The sequence below is a fragment of the Oncorhynchus clarkii genome, chromosome 27, assembly GCF_045791955.1.
Source record: "Oncorhynchus clarkii lewisi isolate Uvic-CL-2024 chromosome 27, UVic_Ocla_1.0, whole genome shotgun sequence".
Lineage (NCBI taxonomy): Eukaryota > Metazoa > Chordata > Actinopteri > Salmoniformes > Salmonidae > Oncorhynchus > Oncorhynchus clarkii.
In genome coordinates this window covers 12,947,343-12,967,951 of record NC_092173.1, presented here as the reverse complement: position 1 = coordinate 12,967,951, position 20,609 = coordinate 12,947,343, and the positions used below count along the sequence as shown (strand labels likewise).

General features: G+C 43.4%; 1 protein-coding gene across 1 annotated transcript in view; it reads right to left on the bottom strand.

The window, feature by feature from the left end:
- The window catches only part of LOC139385599 (delta and Notch-like epidermal growth factor-related receptor), a 66,851-nt gene that overhangs the window by 19,730 nt on the left and 26,512 nt on the right, over positions 1 to 20,609 (bottom strand). The window contains exons 2-4 of the mRNA XM_071130803.1: positions 6,754 to 7,080; positions 6,421 to 6,518; positions 1,501 to 1,664 (exon numbers count right to left, since the gene is read on the bottom strand). Coding sequence (XP_070986904.1) covers positions 1,501 to 1,664; positions 6,421 to 6,518; positions 6,754 to 7,080 — 589 coding nt within the window. The remainder of the gene's footprint in view (positions 1 to 1,500; positions 1,665 to 6,420; positions 6,519 to 6,753; positions 7,081 to 20,609) is intronic.

Below are 20,609 nucleotides of genomic sequence, written 5' to 3'. Positions count from 1 at the left end.
CAGCACTTACATGCACACACACACTTACACTGCATTTAGACAGGCAGATATTTTTTTCACTAATTGGTCTTTTGACCAATCACATCAGATCTTTTTCAGAGCTTAACTGATTGGTCAAAAGACTAATTAATGGGGGAAAAAGATTAGAATGCCTAAATGCACGCACACTGTAAAAAAAGATTAAACTCACAATTGTAAGGCAACCAACTGCAATATGACTAAGTTTGCTCAACAAAATGCTCATACACAAACTTTTTGTTGTGAGTGAGCAAATTCACAATCCTATTGCAGCTGGTTGCCTTACAATTGTGAGTTGAATCATATATATATATATTTTTTTTTTTACAATCCACTCTGCCACCATCATTATTTCATTCACACTAGCTGTCTCAGATGTACGAACATGTGGTACATGCGTGCACGAGTGGGAGTGTGTGTGCATTTGTTCGTGTTGACTGCATGTTTTCGCATGTGAGACAGATTATGTGAGATGCACACAAGCACACACACATATCTCCACAGCAGCCTTGCTCTCAAGGACATGACTAATTTACTATCCAGGGTCTTTGACTGGTAAACAACCAAACACGATGACAGAAAAACGACTCTCACTCTTTCTCTCTCCTTTTCTCTCTCTCTCTCTTTAATTCTCTCTCTCCTCCCTCACTCCCCAGACAGAGCCGCAGGATCTCAGGCGGAGTGTCTCCAGCCAGCTCAAGGTCAGTGGACAGACAGGATGAGACCTAATACAGCAGTGTTGGTATGGAGACCACGCACAGGGGTCAAGTAGACGATTCACTAAAGGGAAGGACACCAATTACGACGCCACACCTGCTGGAATCCACCGAACCTTCAGACGTACGTTACTGTAACATTCCTCATTGAAAATAGGCTTAACGATAAAATATGCAGAAAAACAACAAACCTGAATTGCAGAGCCAAGTGTTTATGTGCGCCAGCCCCATACAAATGAGCCATTATCATACTGTTTATGGATTGTATGGATATTGTGCTCTTGATTGACATTCCATGCAAATTACTGATCCAGACAACTCAGAACACTGCAGAGAATGTGAATGTTAGTATTGAAAACATGATGGAATACCATTCCATCCTAATTACCCAATGGGCTTGTTTGATCAGGGGCGTATATCTCTGACTTTAAGGTACCTTATACCAATAAACTACAAGTATCTTCTAAATAGGAATATGTATAATATGCACTTTTATCACTATATGTGCTATGCAAAGATTCATTCCCTTGGAGTTGAAGATAGCCATCTCTAACGCAAAATACAGTTGGCACCAATGACAGGTTGGCAGAATGGAAGTGATAGCACTATAGCACCTGCACATTTACCACCAAATGGACAGACAGAATAAAGTAATCTATATTCCTACATATGCTTTTTAACAGTTGTATTGAGGTGGCGGGAAATTCCACATAGGAACAGACAGGATTACGCAAGTAAGTAAATTGAGATGGAGGAGGGGCCTTACTGAGAAAGTAGTTGTGTCCAAGGGGGAGGGAGTGGTCAGGGACCACCAGTCCATCTGAGGCCTGCTGGAACCACATGATGGTCCCCTCCACCAAGGAGGAACGCTGGAAGCCATCCTCTCCAACACGCCAAAGGACGGGCGCTCCACTCACATTCACTACGATCCTAAAGGGAAAGGGAGAGGGGAGGGAGTGAGAGAGAGAGAGAGAGAGAGAGAGAGAGAGTCCTCAAAACCAGACACTTTAGTTACCAGCCTGCTACAGTGCATTCAGAAAGTATTCATATCCCTTCATTTATTCCACATTTAGTTGTGTTACAGACAGAATTCCAAATTGATTAAAACACACATAATTCACCATAATGACAAAGTGAAAACATGTTTTTTTTTAAATGTATTACAAATTAAATACAGAAATATCTGATTTATATAAGTATTCACAACCTTTGCTTTGACACTCCAAATTGAGCACCCTTTGCCTTGATGACAGCTTTGCACACTCTTGGCATTCTCTCAACCAGCTTCACCTGGAATGCTTTTCCAACAGTCTTGAAGAAGTTCCCACATATGCTGAGCACTTGTTGGCTGCTTTTCATTCACTCTGAGGTCCAACTCATCCCAAACCATTTCAATTAGGTTGAGGTTGGGTGATTGTGGAGGCCAGCTTATCTGATGCAGCTTGGGGGTGTGTTGGGTCATTGTCCTGTTGAAAAATAAATGATATTCCCACTAAGTGCAAACCAGATGGGACGGCTTATCGCTGCAGAATGCTGTGGTATCCGTGCTGGTTAAGTGTGCCTTGAATTCTAAATAAATCACAGACAGTGTCACCAGCAAAGCACACCCACACCATCACACCTCCTCTGACCATGCTTCTTGGTGGGAACCACACATGCGGAGATCATCCGTTCACCTAATCTGCGTCTCACAAAGACACGGCGGTTGGAACCAAAAATCTCAAATTTGGACTCATCAGACCAAAGGACATATTTCCACCGGTCGAATGTCCACTGCTCGTGTTTCTTGGCCCAAGCAAGTCTCTTCTTCTAAATGGTGTCCTTTAGTAGTGGTTTCTTTACAGAAATCTGACCATGAAGGCCTGATTCACGCAGTCTCCTCTGAACAGTTGATGTTAAGATGTGTCTGTTGAACTTTGGGCTGTAATTTCTGAGGCTGGTAACTCTAATGAACTTATCCTCTACAGCAGAGGTAACTCTGGGTCTTCCTTTCCTGTGGCGGTCCTCATAGTGCTTGATGGTTTTTGCGACTGCACTTGAAGAAACTTTCAAAGTTTATGAACATTTCTGGATTGACTGACTTTCATGTCTTAAAGTAATGGTGGACTGTCGTTTCTCTTTGCTTATTTGAGCTGTTCTTGACACAACTGATTGGCTCAAACGCATTAAGAAGGAAATCAATTCCACACATTTTTAACAACGCACACCTGCTAATTGAAATGCATTCCAGGAGACTACCTCATGAAGCTGGTTGAGAGAATGCCAAGAGTGTGCAAAGCTGTAATCAAGGCAAAGTTGGGCTACTTTGAAGAATCTCAAATATAAAATATATTTTGATTTGTTTAACACTTTTTAGGTTACTACATGATTCCATATGTGTTATTTCATAGTTTTGATGTAGGTAGTTTTGATTATTCTATATTGTAGAAAATAGTAAAAATAAAGAGATCCTGGAATGAGTAGGTTTGTCCAAACTTTTGACTGGTACTAAATGTAAATTAGATATTTCTGTATTTTATTTTCAATACATTTGTTTTCATTTTGTTTTCACTTTTTCATTATGGGGTATTGTGTGTAGATGCGTGAGAACACAACAAAATGTCAAATAAGTCAAGGGATATGAATACCTTCTGAAGGCACGGTATACATTTTATAAGACACACAACCACCATGCTAATAGGATGGAATGGTAGACATGAGTAATGCCTGGTCCTGTCTGTCTCAGTGGGGGGTACTATACTGCTTACTGTGGTGACTGTACAGCTCTGAAGGCGAGGGAGTAGAGTTATGACTGCTGTGGTCAAGGGCCATTACTCGTCTGACTTTTGGCCAATTACTGGAAGAGAGTCTCTCTGCACAGACAGACAGTGTCAGCAAAGCAGACGCGCTCCAACTCAACACAAGACCAGCTACACTCCCAGACTCCTCCCACTGGCTGAGTCACTCACAGATAAATAAACACAAACAGGTAAGTAAGTAAGTATTGACCTTTCAAAAGCATTTGATAGCATTGAGCACCATTTTTTGTTGTTGCATAAATTACAAACTTATGGCTTTCGAAATAGAGACCTGGACTGGTTTAGGAGTTACTTAGTTAATAGGAAACTGTTTTGTGGAACAGCACAGTTTTGGAGCTCAAACAACGTGCCCTGTTGAGATTCCTCAAGGTTTGATCCTTGGCCCATAGCTTCTTCTTCTTTTTTATTGATGTTAATGACAATTTTGATTGTGTACATTTTATATTGTTTGCTGATGACACCAACATCTTTCTGTCTGATAAAGATGGTCAGAAATTGATCGTTAAAATTAATTCGTAATAAAAAAAAATTGGACGACTGGTTTAAAGCAATTAAGCTGTCTTTAAATTAGGGCCGTCAACGTTAGCGAGTTAATAATGCATTTATGCGCTACATGTTTATCGGCGTACTTTTTTTACACCGTTAATCGCGTCACCATTTCTGCACCACACGGAAACTTTTAAGAGCATGTGTTTCCGTAACAGACCCTTTTAAGCACAGGACACAACACGAAACACAGCTACAGTCAATGCTTGCGCATTAACATTGCTGAAGGCCATGTGTCTGTAGCCAAAATCATGTAAAAGCTATGCCCAATATTACCAGAGCTATATATTTTTTTTCCGGCACGGATTTGTGCCCATGTCGCGGGCCGTTTTTTAAATACACGCGAGCTGCAATTTGGGGTTTTGATAACGAACAACATTGTTTAGCTAGCTAGTCATGTTAACTTGACGACTGACTAGGCTATGCAGAAATGTGGATGGCACAGGAAGAACTGAAAAGGAATAGGCTACTCAAAGAGATGCTTCAAAGGCAGGCTGCATAGGCCGAAGTCAGCCTGCAGGCATCTGGCCCACCACAAGGAGTCGCTAGAGCGCGATGAGCCAACTATAGTCCCCCTAGCCAAACCCTCCCCTAACCCGGACAACGCTGGACTTATTGTGCGCCGCCCTATGGGACTCCCCGGTCACAGCCGGATGTGACACAGCCTGGGATCAAACCCGGTTCTGTAGTGACGCCTCAGTCTAAAGCGATGCAGTGCTTTAGACTGCTGCGCCACTCGGGAGGCCCACTACTTGTTATTTTTTATTGGACTTTTTTATTAATGTACTGCAATGTTGAGGGAGCACACAAGCATTTCACAGCACATTTTATACCTGCTGTAAACGGTGTATGTGACGAATACAATTAGATTTTAAATAAGTTAACAAACAATCTCTCTCTATCTCTCTACCATCTTCCATTCAGCCTCTTTCTCATTGGTATTCCTAAAGGGATGTCACCTTCTGTGTGTGTGTGTGTGTGTGTGTGTGTGTGTGTGTGTGTGTGTGTGTGTGTGTGTGTGTGTGTGTGTGTGTGTGTGTGTGTGTGTGTGTGTGTGTGTGTGTGTGTGTGTGTGTGTGTGCGTGTGTGTGCGTGTGAGCTTGCATGCATGCAGGCACTATCAGTAATTAGCACACCAACACAATTCAAAAACGATATTTGCCTACAGCTAAGAGTGGAGACTGTTATGCTGATAAAGACCTCTTATGTTTCCACTCCACTCTCATTTATAAAGAGACACTATGCATTGACCACTTTGAATGACCAATAAAGGGCATTTATGATGCTTGCTTAAATCAGAACACATTGCAGTCAGACACTATACTTGGGCAACACAATGGAGGTAATTTGCTACCATCGGGGTTGTGACTGAATAATGAAAGACTGCAAGTTCCATGTAAATGACACAGGACGATAATCATAAGACAATGATCTCAAGGGAAGACAGATGTAGTGCAGTCTCCAGTGGGATTTTAAGCAGAACTATAGTTCACTTGGGAGAGAGGGAGAGGTTAGGATAAACAGGGGAGAGAGGGAGAGGTTAGGATAAACAGGGGAGCGAAGGAGGGAGGACAGGAGAGGTTAGAATAAACATGGGGGAGAGACAGAGAGGACAGGATAAACAGGGGAGATGGAGAGGATAGGATAAACAGGGGAGATAGGGAGAGGCTAGGTTAAACAGGGGAGGGAGGGAATAAACAGGGGAAAGAGGGAGAGGATAGGATAAACAGGGGATTCAGGACAGGAGAGGTTAGGATAAAGAGGGGAGAGAGAGAGGATAGGATAAACAGGGGAGAGGGAGAGAGGATAGGATAAACAGGGGAGATAGGGAGAGGCTAGGTTAAACAGGGGAGGGAGGGAATAAACAGGGGAAAGAGGGGGAGGATAGGATAAACAGGGGATTTAGGACAGGAGAGGTTAGGATAAAGAGGGGAGAGGGAGAGAGGATAGGATAAACAGGGGAGAGGGAGAGGATAGGATAAACAGGGGAGAGGGAGAGGATAGGATAAACAGGGGAGGGATGGAGAGGGGATAGGATAAACAGGGGAGGGATGGAGAGGGGGAGAGGTTAGGATAAACAGGGGAGAGAGGGCGAGGGGAGAGGTTAGAATAAATAGGGGAGGGAGGGAGGGAGAGGGGAGAGTATAGGATAACAGGGGAGATAGGGAGAGGGGAGAGTATAGGATAACAGGGGAGAGAGAGAGAGGTTAGGATAAACAGGGGAGAGAGGGAGAGGTTAGGGTAAATAGGGGAGGGAGGGAGAGCACTATGCAAACACACACTCACACACATATACACATACACACAGGAAGGTACCAGTACATGCAATACAGGGCTCTTACTTGATGGCAGTCTCCTCAGGCACCTCTAGAGAGAGAGTCAGAGTTCCAGAGGTCAGCTCACACAGCTCAGGACTCACACAGTGCAGTCCCTCCGTCACCTGCAACAGGAACACACACACATACACACATATGCATGCATGGACACACAGAGACACACATACACACAGGCACTCACATACATGGAAATACACAAAGATACACACATGAGGCAGCAAGTGGATAAATGTCATTATTTTATAAGACAAATAAAGAAGTTCTACGAACTCTGAACCTAGCTAGCTGGTCAGCTGGACTGTTGGGACTAATCGAGTACAGGTAGCATTCATCTCTGACCTGTTCCTTCTCCCACTGCACCACCAAGAGTCTCTGTCCAGCCTTAGGTTGCCACGGTTGCAACGTCGGAGGTGCCTGCGTGGTGCTGGACACTGTTGTTGGCTGGGAGGGCTGAGTGGCGGTTGTGGGTGTGGCGGGTGTGGCCTGTTCGGGGGCAGGGGGTGTGGCAGGATCCCAGTTGGAGACAGGCAGCAGGTCCAAGGTGCCCTGCTCACACTTCTCCCCCTCGTACCCCTCGCTGCACTCGCAGGTGTACTCCTCGCTCTCACCACTGCGGCTACAGTTGCCATGGAAACATGGGCTGTTGGCACAGGGGTCTGTGAAAAACTGACAACACAAAGAGGAAAGGGAAAATGACTATAGATGACATGGGAAACGAAACGTCCATTTCAGACTCAATATTTGTTGTATATAAACCACTGTATATTATGGTTGCATCTGAAATGACAACCTTTTACAACCACTACTTCACAGGACTCTGGTCAAAAGTAGTACACTACATAGGGAATAGGGTGTCAATCGAAACGTAGGCTAAAGGGTCTATTCGTGTCTATTCTGTAACGGCCATCACCATTGGCTCAGAGGATTCTCCCCTTGTCCATTATTAACACCTGGATGTTTATTACAACTTTTCCTGCTTAGGCTGCAAAACCAAGAGTGGCAGAGAGTGCAATGTTCTATGGCAGTTTTATATTTGCACCGCGTCTAAGATAAGAGAGCTCAGTTTACCAGCCCAAACTCTCAAAACTCATTTTCATCCCTCCTATCATGTCTCTCCTTTCTTCCTTCATGTTATTTTCCCTCTTTCTTGTCTTCTTTGCTTTTCACTCTCTCTACTTGCGAAAGCCTGTTGCAAATATGTCCACTCGTCACATGCTAGCTGTATTGTTCTTGTAAAGGCCACAACAAATGATACATTAATGCACAGTTATAAACAGGCTTCCCGGTAACAGGCTTCCCGGTTATATCCATAAGTAATCAGAAATGTTCTGCGAACAAACCTAGGGTTTGAACTCATATGTGCAACCAGAGGCACAAGGTTTGTCACTATCACGCACACATTACTTTAATGGACCCTGGCAGTCTCTTTCATGCTGCTTTCTCCCATTAATAATTCACCATATTTAGAGAGAGAAAAAAACTCTGACAAAAGTGTTTGAAGGTGAAGCTAAGTAGGTTCCAAGATGGCGTAGCAGTCGGATGTGTGTTTTGTCTTGTCCTGTCCCGTGTAAATATTGTTTTCCTCTGGGGGTTTTTTCGTATATATTTCATACATATATCCATCTCACTTTCCATCTACGGACTGAATATACTCTCCTGCAACCCGCCTCACCCAATGTGGTACGGATCTGCTGTTTTTATATAGAAGCGGAACCCCCATCAGCAGCTAGCCAGCTATCTAGCTACTAGTCAGTTAGCTACTGCTAGCGGTCTTCACCGGCCAGCAGCCAGCCTCAGCTCAATACCTGCCAGTCTGCACAGCGCAATATCAACCCAGAGCATATCGGACTGCTTTTTCTCTACCACATCTCCGGATTCCTATTGCAAGCTCTGAACCTTTACACCGGATCATCGCAGCTAGCTAGCTGCAATCTGAGTGGCTACACCTGGCTAACGTCTCTGTCCCGAAGCAAGGACCAGTTAGCCTTGAGCTAGGCTCATCTCCCGGCTACACGAGATGGTCCACCAGCTAATTCTTGGGCTACAATACCTCTTTTGCGAATTGGCCTGGACCCTTTACTGCCAACACGGAGCCCCGCCAATCGATCGTGACTGGTCTGCCGATGTAATCGTCCGAGGTGATTTCAACAAGCTCTTCCATTGTGACGCCTGAATCGCCATGTCTCCAGCTCGCCTAGTGTAGTAGCGACGACTGAAACGGCTCCCTGGCTCACCTATTGCTACTCATTGGACCCTATGATCACTCGGCTACACATGCCTCTCCCTAATGTTAATATGCCTTGTCTATTGCTGTTTCGGTTAGGGATTATTGTCTTATTTCACTGTAGAGCCCCCAGCCCTGCCCAACATGCCTTAGATAGCCCTTTTGTCCCACCCCCACACACGTGGTGACCTCACCTGGCTTAACTGATGCCTCTAGAGACAAAACCTCTCTCATCGTCTCTCAATGCCTAGGTTTACCTCCACTGTACACAAATCCTACCATACCCTTGTCTGTACATTATGCCTTGAATCTATTCTTCCACGCCCAGAAATCTGCTCCTTTTCCTCTCTGTTCCGAACAAACTAAAGGACCCGTTCTTATAGCCTTTAGCCGTACTCTTATCCTACTCCTCCTCTGTTCCTCTGGTGATGTAGAGGTTAACGCAGGCCCTGCAGCCCCCAGCACCACTCCCATTCCCCAGGCGCTCTCATTTGTTGACTTCTGTAACCGTAAAAGCCTTGATTTCATGCATGTTAACATCAGAAGCCTCCTCCCTAAGTTTGTTTTATTCACTGCTTTAGCGCACTCCGTCAACCTGGATGTCCTAGCCGTGTCTGAATCCTGGCTTAGGAAGGCCACCAAAATCCTGAAATGTCCATCCCCAACCACAACCTTTTCCTGACAAGATAGATCTGCCAAAGGGGGTCGGAGTTGCAATCTACCACAGAGATATCCTGCAGAGTTCTGTTATACTATCCAGGTCTGTGCACAAACAATTCGACCTTCTACTTCTAAAAATCCACCTTTCCAGAAACAAGTCTCTCAACGTTGCAGCTTGTTATAGACCCCCCTCAACCCCCAGCTGTGCCCTGGACACCAAATGTGAATTGATATCTTCAGAGTTCATACTGTTAGGTGACCTAAACTGGGATATGCTTAACACCCCGGCCATCCTACAATCTAAGCTAGATGCCCTCAATCTCACACAAATTATCAAGGAGCCTACCAGGTACAACCCTTAAATCGGTAACCATGGGCACCCTCTTAAATATCATCCTGACAAACTTGCCCACCAAATACACCTCTGCTGTCTTCAACCAGGATCTCAGATATCACTGCCTAATTGCCTGCAACCGTAATGGATCCGCGGTCAAACGACCACCCCTCACCACTGTCAAACGCTCCCTAAAACACTTCAGTGAGCAGGCCTTTCAAATCTACCTGGCCTGGGTATCCTGGAAGGCTATCTTTTTCAAACAGAAATTTGCATCCTGTTATCTTTGTTCTTGCTCTTTTGAACCCCAATATCTCTACTTGCACATCATCATCTGCACATCTATCACGCCAGTGTTAACGCTAAATTGTAATTATTTCGCCTCTATGGTCTATTTATTGCCTTACTTCCCTAATCTTCTACATTTGCACATAAATGTACATAAACTCAGCACAAAAAGAAACATCCCGTTTTCAGGACCCTGTCTTTCAAAGATAATTAGTAAAAATCCAAATAACTTCACAGCTGTTCATTGTAAAGGGTTTAAACACTGTTTCCCATGCTTGTTCAATGAACTACAAACAATGACTGAACATGCACCTGTGGAACGGTCGTTAAGACACTAACAGCTTACAGACGGTAGGCAATTAAGGTCACAGTTATAAAAACTTAGGACACCAAAGAGGCCTTTCTACTGACTCTGAAAAACACCAAAAGAAAGATGCCCAGGGTCCCTGCCCATCTGTGTGAACGTGCCTTAGGCATGCTGCAAGGAGGCATGAGGACTGCAGATGTGGCCAGGGCATAAATTGCAATGTCCGTACTGTGAGACGCCTAAGACAGCTCTACAGGGAAACAGAACGGACAGCTGATCGTCCTCGCAGTGGCAGACCACATGTAACAACACCTGCACAGGATCGGTACATCCGAACATCACACCTGCGGGACAGGTACAGGATGGAAACAACTGCCGAGTTACACCAGGAACGCACAATCCCTCCATCAGTGCTCAGGCTGTCCACAATAGGCTGAAAGAGGCTGGGCTGAGGGCTTGTAGGCCTGTTGTAAGGCAGGTCCTCACCAGACATCACCGGCAACAACATCACCTATGGGCACAAACCCACTGTTGCTGGACCAGACAGGACTGGCAAAAAGTGCTCTTCACTGACAAGTCACAGTTTTGTCTCACCGGGGGTGATGGTCGTATTGTCGTTTATCGTCAAAAGGAATGAGCAGGATCGAGGCCTGTACTCTGGAGCGGGATCGATATTGAGGTGGAGGGTCAGTTATGGTCTTGGGCGGTGTGTCACAGACTCATGGGACTGAGCTTGTTGTCATTGAAGACATCCTCCTCCCTCATGTGGTACCCTTCCTGCAGGCTCATCCTGACATGACCCTCCAGCATGACAATGCCACCAGCCATACTGCTCGTTCTGTGCGTGATTTGCTGCAAGACAGGAACGTCAGTGTTCTGTCATGGCCAGGGAAGAGCCCGGATCTCAATCCCATTGAGCACGTCTGGGACCTGTTGGATAGGAGGGTGAGGGCTAGGGCCATTCCCCCCAGAAATGTCTGGGAACTTGCAGGTGCCTTGGTGGAAGACTGGGGTAACATCTCACAGCAAGAACGGGCAAATCTGGTGCAGTCCATAAGGAGATGCACTGCAGTACTTAATGCAGCTGGTGGCCACACCAGATACTTTTGATTTTGACCCCCCCCCCCCCCCTTTGTTCAGGGACACATTATTCCATTTATGTTAGTCACATGTCTGTGGAACTTGTTCAGTTTATGTCTCAGTTGTTGAATCTTATGTTCATACAAGTATTTACACATGGTAAGTTTGCTGAAAATAAACGCAGTTGACAGTGAGAGGACGTTTCTTTTTTTGCTGAGTTTAAATGTTTCTATTGTGTTATTGACTGTACGTTTGTTTATGTGTAACTCTGTGGTGTTGTTTTTGTCGCACTGCTTTGCTTTATCTTGGCCAGGTCACAGTTGTAAATAAGAACGTATTCTTAACTGGCCTACCTGGTTAAATAAAGGTGAAATTAAAAAAAATGTAAAAGCCATGTTGACTCCAGTCCAGGACTCATTGGTAATATTCATTATACACCTAATGGAAAACGGACTGAAACAAGAAGAGACATCTGAACTAAAAATAAACACTTCTTGTTTTCCGTTGCAAAAAGTTGTCATTGAGTGTGCCTTCAATGAATACGACCCTTGCTTTTGTTATGTTTGAGGAATGGTTCTGTAACCACCGTTGGTGGAAGTTGAGGACCAAGATGCAGCGTGGTAATTGTTCATCATTATTTTAATAAACTGAACACTAAATACAACAAGGAACAAACAAGACAATCGAAACAGCTCCGTGCAAAACTCACTAAACAGAAAATAACTACCCACAACCCATAGTGGGAAAACAGGCTGCCTAAGTATGGTTCTCAATCAGAGACAACGATTGACAGCTGCCTCTGATTGGGAACCATACCAGGCCAAAACCAGAAATACAAAACACAGAACAAAAACATAGAAAAAATAACATAGAACACCCACCCTAGTCACACCCTGGCCAACCAAATTAGAGAATAAAAAGCCTCTCTATGGCCAGGGCGTGACAGGTTCTTACAGGAGTCTAAAATCTTTCTTCCCACCACAGAATTCCAGAAGCACCAGATATCTGCCACCTCAGGCAGCCACACCATTCAAACGTGTGTGTGACTCAGTTCCCATTAGCAAAAGAAACAGAACAAAAGTCTGAGAGTGTGTGAACAGCATGCTGATGATACTCATGTAGAATCCCCAAGTGTGTGTGTGTGTGTGATTGTGTGAGATTGTTTGTGAGACTGTGTGAGAGCGTTATTAACAGCCCTGCTTTCCCTAAGACTGACTCACATCTTATTAGCACTAAACTCTCTCAAGTGTTTTCTCATGAGTCTCTATCAGAACTACTTAGAGCACTACACTGGAGGCGCACAGTGGCCCAACAGCCCACTCCACAACCCCTCAGAGAGACTGCTGACCTGGTCACACAGCTGTAGCACGGCCAACAGACCCAGCCACCGCAACCAAGACACACTAGGAAAACTGCCTCTGACGGCTAGCACCACACTCCCTCTGGATTACAGGTCGACCAATTAATCGGCATAGCCAATTAATTAGGTCTGATTTCAGGTTTTCATAACAATCGGTAATCAGCCTTTTTGGATGCCGATTATGGACGATTACATTGCAATCCACGAGGAGACCAGGCTGACCACCTGCTACGTGAGTGCAACATCAAAAGGACCAAGTTGCTAGCTAGCATTAAACTTATCTTATAAAAAAACAATCAATCTTCACATAATCACTAGTTAACTACACATGGTTGATGATATTACTAGGGTAACTAGCTTGTTCTGCATTGCATATAATCAATGCGGTGCCTGTTAATTTATCATTGAATCACAGCCTACTTACACTTTGCCAAACGGGTGATGATTTAACAAAAGCGCATTCGTTGTAATAATGTACCTGACCATAAACATCAATGCCTTTCTTAAAATCAATACACAAACATATTAACAATATAAATTTTACCCCCTTTTTCGTGGTATCCAATTATGAGTTACTATCTTGTCTCATCGCTACAACTCCCGTACGGGCTCGGGAGAGACGAAGGTTGAAAGTCATGCGTCCTCCGATACACAACCCAACCAAGCCGCACTGCTTCTTAACACAGCGCACATCCAACCCGGAAGCCAGCCACACCAACGTGTCGGAGGAAACACCGTGCACCTGGCGACCTTGGTTAGCGTGCACTGTGCCCGACCCACCACAGGAGTCGCTGGTGCGCGATGAAACAAGGATAACCCTACCAGCCAAACCCTCCCTAACCCGGACGACGCTAGGCCAATTGTGCGTCGCCCCACGGACCTCCCGGTTGCGGCCGGCTGCGACAGAGCCTGGGCGCGAACCCAGAGTCTCTGGTGGCACAGCTAGCGCGAAAATACATTTTCCGGATTTGACCATATTAATGACCAAAGGCTCGTATTTCTATGTGTTTATTATATTATAATTAAGTATATGATTTGATATTTGATAGAGCAGTCTGACTGAGTGGTGGTAGGCAGCAGCAGGCATGTAAGCATTCATTCAAACAGCACTTTACTGCGTTTGCCAGCAGCTCTTAGCAATGCTTGAAGCACAGCACTGTTTATGACTTCAAGCCTATCAACTCCCGAGATTAGGCTGGCAATACTAAAGTGCCTATTAGAACATCCAATAGTCAAAGGTATATGAAATACAAATCGTATAGAGAGAAATAGTCTTATAATTCCTATAATAACTACAACCTAAAACTTCTTAACTGAGAATATTGAACCACCAGCTTTCATAAGTTCTCATGTTCTGAGCAAGGAACTTTAACGTTAGCTTTTTTACATGGCACATATTGCACTTTCACTTTCTTCTCCAACACTGTGTTTTTGCATTATTTAAACCAAATTGAACATGTTTCATTATTTATTTGAGACTAAATTTATTTTATTTATGTATTATATTAAGTTAAAATAAAAGTGTTCATTGTAATCGGTATCGGCGTTGAAAAATCATAATAGGTCGACCTCTACTCTGGATACAGTATATACTGTAGGCTAACATCGCTAAAGGTTCCACACACGTAACACAATACCAACATAGCATGTGAAACCTGTCACAAACTCTGTCACCTACGTAACTGACAACATATAGCATACATGATCATATAACACCCAACATAATAGAATCAGTTCCTCTGGGTGTATGAATGGTAAAGCTGTTGGTGCAATTGGCTCGCCTACTTCTCTTGATAGGCAACTACTGCTAACGGTGTGATTTAGCACGTCTATTAGCTCACAGAGGCACAGAACAATAACAACCAACATACGCAACAAGCACTGTAACTATATTCCCACATGGGCCACGAACAAAAAAGATCTAAAGATATTTTAGAGCAAAAATGTATTGCTTCACAAGTTAAAATGATCAACTTGCTAATTGTCCTGAAGCGAATAAGGATCAATAATATTGAAAGAAGATTCTTGTGTACATGAGAGACAGAGAGACAGAGAGAGAGATACAAAGAAAGAAAGAGAGAGACAGAGAGAGAGATTTGAGGCGGTGGGGGAAGTGGTGGTGGAAGAAGTGGGATGAGCTGCTGGCCATTCTTCAGCCCCTCACACACACACACATACAGTGCCTTGCGAAAGTATTCAGCCCACTTGAACTTTGCGACCTTTTGCCACAGTTCAGGCTTCAAACATAAAGATATAAAACTGTATTTTCATATCATGAAGTGGAATAATTTTGCACGTCCAATTTTTCAGTTTTTGATTTGTTAAAAAAGTTTGAAATATCCAATAAATGTCGTTCCACTTCATGATTGTGTCCCACTTGTTGTTGATTCTTCACAAAAAAATACAGTTTTATATCTTTATGTTTGAAGCCTGAAATGTGGCAAAAGGTCGCAAAGTTCAAGGGGGCCGAATACTTTCGCAAGGCACTGTACACACCATTTATTATGGAATTGCTTAGGAGTAGATGAGACAGAGCTGTCTCCGAGCAGAACTACCACGGCAAACAAAATGAACAAGCTCAATATCAACTCTCACCGCAGGCTGAGGATTTATTAATTCAGTAAAGCATACTGAATTATAGATGGCATAGAGATAAATGAAAGTGATGGTGTGTAGGGTATAACGATAATAAAGTTTTAATGTACAATATATGGATGGAGTCAGGATTGGTAAAACTCCCAGGTAGTCCTGATGCTACACCTGGCCAAATCTTTTCAGGTCTGAGACTAGCACCACGGGGCAGTTGTGGAAAAAGTACCCAATTGTCATACTTGAGTAAAATGACTAAAGTAAAGGTAAATGTCACTCAGAAAAATACTACTTGAGTAAAAGTCTAAAAGTATTTGGTTTTAAATATACTTAAGTATCAAAAGTAAATCTAATTTTAAAAGTATACTTAAATATCAAAAGTAAAAGTATAAATTATTTCAAATTGCTTATAATATGAAAATCAGATGGCACAATTTTCTTGTTTTTTAAATTTACGGATAGCTAGGGGCACACTTCAACACGCAGACAACATTTACAAACAAAGCATTTGTGTTTAGTGAGTCCTCCAAATCAGAGGCAGTAGGTATGACCAAGGATATTCTCTTGATAAGTGAGTGAATTGGACCACTTTCCTGTCCTGCCCAGTGTTAAGCACTGAAAATGTAACAAGTACTTTTGGGTGTCAGGGAAAATGTATGGAGTAAAAAGTACATTATTTTCTTTAGGAATGTAGTAAAGTAAAAGTAAAAGTAGTCAAAAATATGAATAGTAAAGTACAGATACATAAAAAAACATTTAAGTAGTACTTTAAAGTATTTTTCACTTAAGTACTTTACACCACTGCCATGGGGCCACCTCATTGGACAGAGGTGTAACAGTGGGACTGGCCAGTGGGATCAGCAGGCCTGTAATGATTGATAATTGGGCCTGGTCAATTCATCCAGTTTATCAGGCAGTCAATATTTATGGCTGAGTCATCTGTACCGTGGGTGAGGCTGCGGGACAGCCGGCGGGGGCGGTTTAATGGCAAGCTGGTTCAACCGCACACGAACCACACTAAGGAAGATGGAAGATGTTTAGGAAGATGTAAGGCAAGCCTATGCCTTAGTGACAAATACGACATGCTTGCAAACACACAAACACAACTCAATGTCCCAACCATGGACCGGCAAAGTTGTGTTTTTCTCATACAAAGAGCATTCTGTCTTGAACATGGTTATTACCTGACAATCTGTGAAGCCAATATGGTCTCTCATGTCTCAAATGATTTTGTATCCATTTTATAACGACATATCCGCGTTGCCGTAGCTACAGTATCTAGGTAGCCTGACAGCAATATGCCTTGATGAAAAAAACATTGTGTCTGTGTGTGTAAAGTACATGAGACAGAAACAGACAATAAAGTAGTAAGAGTACATAGACACATCTGAGGATCATATTTCATGTTTTGTCATATAGTAGACACTCTTATCCAGAGCAACTTATAGTAGTGAGTGCATACATTTTATTTCGTACTGGCCCCCTGTGTGAATCAAACCCACAACTCTGGCATTGCATGCACCATGCTCTACCAACTAAGCTACACGACAAAGACACGAAGAACGACAACCCTTGATAGACTGCAGGCTCCATCACGCCACGCTGGAATTACTCGTCAAATCCCAGATAAATTGTCTGATCTCTGAGGCACCGCTGCTTGATTTTCCTGAATGGCTCCCGGTACTGCTGACAACCTTCCTGTTGAGGGGGCGCCCAGGACATTAGCATCTATTAGCATAACTCAGAAACACCCAGAAAGACATGAGACTGTCACATAAAAGTTTCATCAGACAGCGCCTCAGGGACACAGACACATTTTCCACGCCAGAGAAGATGTTATTGTTTCTGTGCACCTGCAGAGGCACTGATAGCGAGAGTTAGTTGGCTGTCTCTCTGATAGTTCAATCAGCCGTAAAGCGGTCGGTCGGAAAAACGCAATTATAATGTCTCCAAACAGCTGTTGAGAATGAGAGTTTTTCTCCCCCAAATGGATCTCCTGGTTCCACTTTGAAACATGCTCAATCACTGCTTTTGAATGTTGGTATCTTACTCCTTGGGAGAGTATAACTTGTCAAAACTCTTACTTATACAATAGTTTGAAGTAAATGCCAAGTAATGCCAGTATTTTCCCTATCTTGCTTCCTCCTGCTGCCATACTTCACATTTACTGTAAGTGGCTCTCAGGGTTGGGTAGGTTACTTTCTAAATGTAATCTATTAAAGTTACTAGTTACCTGTCCAAAATTGTAATCAGTGACTTAACTTTTGGATTACCCAAACTCAGTAATGTAATCTGATTACATTCTGTTTCTTTTAGATTACTTCCCCCTTAAGAGGCATTAGAAAAATACAAAAATGTATGTTACCAATTGAACAACATCTATTGCAGGATAAATCAATGTTAAAGTTTAATAAGCTGGCCATATATGGGATGTTAACTTTTACTTTATGGGTTGGTTATGTAGGCTTCTTCTAACCCATCACTTTCTACTACATATAATAATACAATTAAATTATATCTTTACATTAATAACCAAAGTCTTTCAGAATTCCAGTCATTCCAATAAATGTTATACCCCTTGATCTTCAAGAATAGGACTTGGAAATATGGAAGTATAGATTAGCCAAATTGTTTTACCTGAGCACAACCCCAAAACTATAAGGCCTTATTAGCCAGCCCAACTCTGTTGTTTATGATTTTGTTGTCATGGAGGACTGATCGCCTCCCAAGTGGTGCAGCGGTCTAAGGCACTGCATCTCAGTGCTAGAGGTGTCACTACAGACCTTGGTTTGACTCCAGGGTGTATCACAACCGGCCGTGATTGGGAGTCCCATAGGGCGGCACACAATTGGCCCAGCATCGTCCGGATTAGGGTTTGGCCGGGGTAGGCTTTCATTGTAAATAAGAATTTGTTCTTAAGTTCTTAACTGACTTGTCTAGTTAAATAAATAAATAAATTGTGCACGTTGATCGAGTTGAAAAATAAATTCTGCACTCATGGAATGACATGCTTTGAGCACTGCTGAAAAGTGCTATTTACGAGAAAAGGTATACCATGTGCTGCATTTGCTATAGGCCTATTGTTTACCTTTTTGTTGGTGACACTTTGATAACTTCATCATATGCAGCTGTTTAAATGGCAAATCCACAGATGAAACAACAACAAAACGGCCGCCCCACCTCTGTTTTGGTAAAAAAACGGAGGGATGGGTCTGGAGACATGTAACCACACAACCAGATTAATAGACAGAGCTATGGATGCGAGACTGACCATCCATGATATCAAAATTATAGTTTTAACCATGTAATGAGGCTATAAGGTGTTTGTTTTCATTTATAATGTTTACAAACATTGGAGAAAAAAAGCTTATATTTTGGGTTCTCAATGGGTGTGATGGTTGAACTAAGCTCATGAGGCATTTATAAATTATCATAGAATTTAATCCAAAAATGGATATAGCAACTACAGATTGCTCATTTAAGTCTATCAACAGTGTGCGAATTTGAGCATGTGTCCATTAGGCCTATGGATTTTTTTATTTTTATGAGCATTAATTAAATTGAGCACCAAAAGCCTCACCACATTCCTGTTCCCAAGAAAGCTAAGGTAACTGAGCTAAAAGACAACCCCCCTTAGCACTCACTTCCGTCATCATGAAGTGCTTTGAGAGACTCGTCAAGGACCATATCACCTCCACCCTACCTGACACCCTAGACCCACTCCAATTTGCTTACCGCCCCAACAGGTCCACAGACGACGCAATCGCAATCACACTGCCCTAACCTATCTGGACAAGAGGAATACCTATGTGAGAATGCTGTTCATCGACTACAGCTCAGCATTTAAGACTATAGTACCCTCCAAACTCGTCATCAAGCTCAAGACCCTGGGTCTCGACCCCGCCCTGTGCAACTGGGTCCTGGACTTCCTGACGGGCCGCCCCCAGGTGGTGAGGGTAGGTAACAACATCTCCACCCCGCTGATCCTCAACACTGGGGCCCCACAAGGTTGCGTTCTCAGCCCTCTCCTGTATTCCCTGTTCACCCACGACTGGGTGGCCATGCACGCCTCCAACTCAATCATCAAGTTTGCAGACGACACTAAAGTGGTAGGCTTGATTACCAACAACGAAGAGACGGCCTACAGGGTGAGGTGAGGGCCCTCGGAGTGTGATGTCAGGAAAATAACCTCAAAATCACTCAAGTCAACAAAACAAAGGAGATGATCATGGACTTCAGGAAACAGCAGAGGGAGCACCCCCCTATCCACATCGACGGGACAGTAGTGGAGAGGGTAGAAAGTTTTAAGTTCCTCTGCGTACACATCACGGACAAACTGAAATGTTCCAAACACACAAACAGCGTGGTGAAGAAGGCGCAGCAGCGCCTCTTCAACCTCAGGAGGCTGAAGAAATTCGGCTTGTCACCAAAAACACTCACAATCTTTTACAGATCCACAATCGAGAGCATCCTGTCGGGCTGTATCACCGCCTGGTACGGCAACTGCTCCGCCCATAATCGTAAGGCTCTCCAGAGGGTAGTGAGGTCTGCACAACGCCAGAAGGCAAGGTCAGTACAGGTGCATCAAAGCAGGGACCGAGAGACTGAAAAACAGCTTCTATCTCGAGGCCATCAGACTGTTAAACAGCCATCACTAACATTGAGTGGCTGCTGCCAACATACTGACTCAACTCCAGCCACTTTAATAATGGAAAAATGTATGTAATAAATGTATCACTAGCCACTTTAAACAATGCCACTTCATATAATGTTCACATATCCTACATTACTCATCTCATATGTATATACTGTACTCTACACCATCTACTGCATCTTGCCATCTTGATGTAATGTATCCCTAGCCACTTTAAACAAAGCCACTTTTATATGTTTACATACCCTACATTACTCATCTCATATGTATATACTGTACTCTATACCATCCACTGCATCTTGCCTATGCCGTTCTGTACCATCACTCATTCATATATCTTTATGTACATATTCTTCATCCCTTTACACTTGTGTGTATAAGGTAGCTGTTGTGAAATTGTTAGGTTAGATTACTCGTTGGATATTACTGCATTGTCGGAACTAGAAGCACAAGCATTTCGCTGCACTCACATTAACATCTGCTAACCATGTGATGTGACAAATAAAATTTGATTTGATTTGATTGTATTCCACAGGCTGGGATCCGCACTATGCAGCTGTCACAAGAGCGCATTTTTCACTGGCTGTCCACTGGTTTCAAAAACAGTGATTGATAGGCAGCTTAAACTTCTTGGATTCAACCATTATTGGGTTCAAATACACATTTAGATTTGTGAACAGCCATCCACAACCACCACAA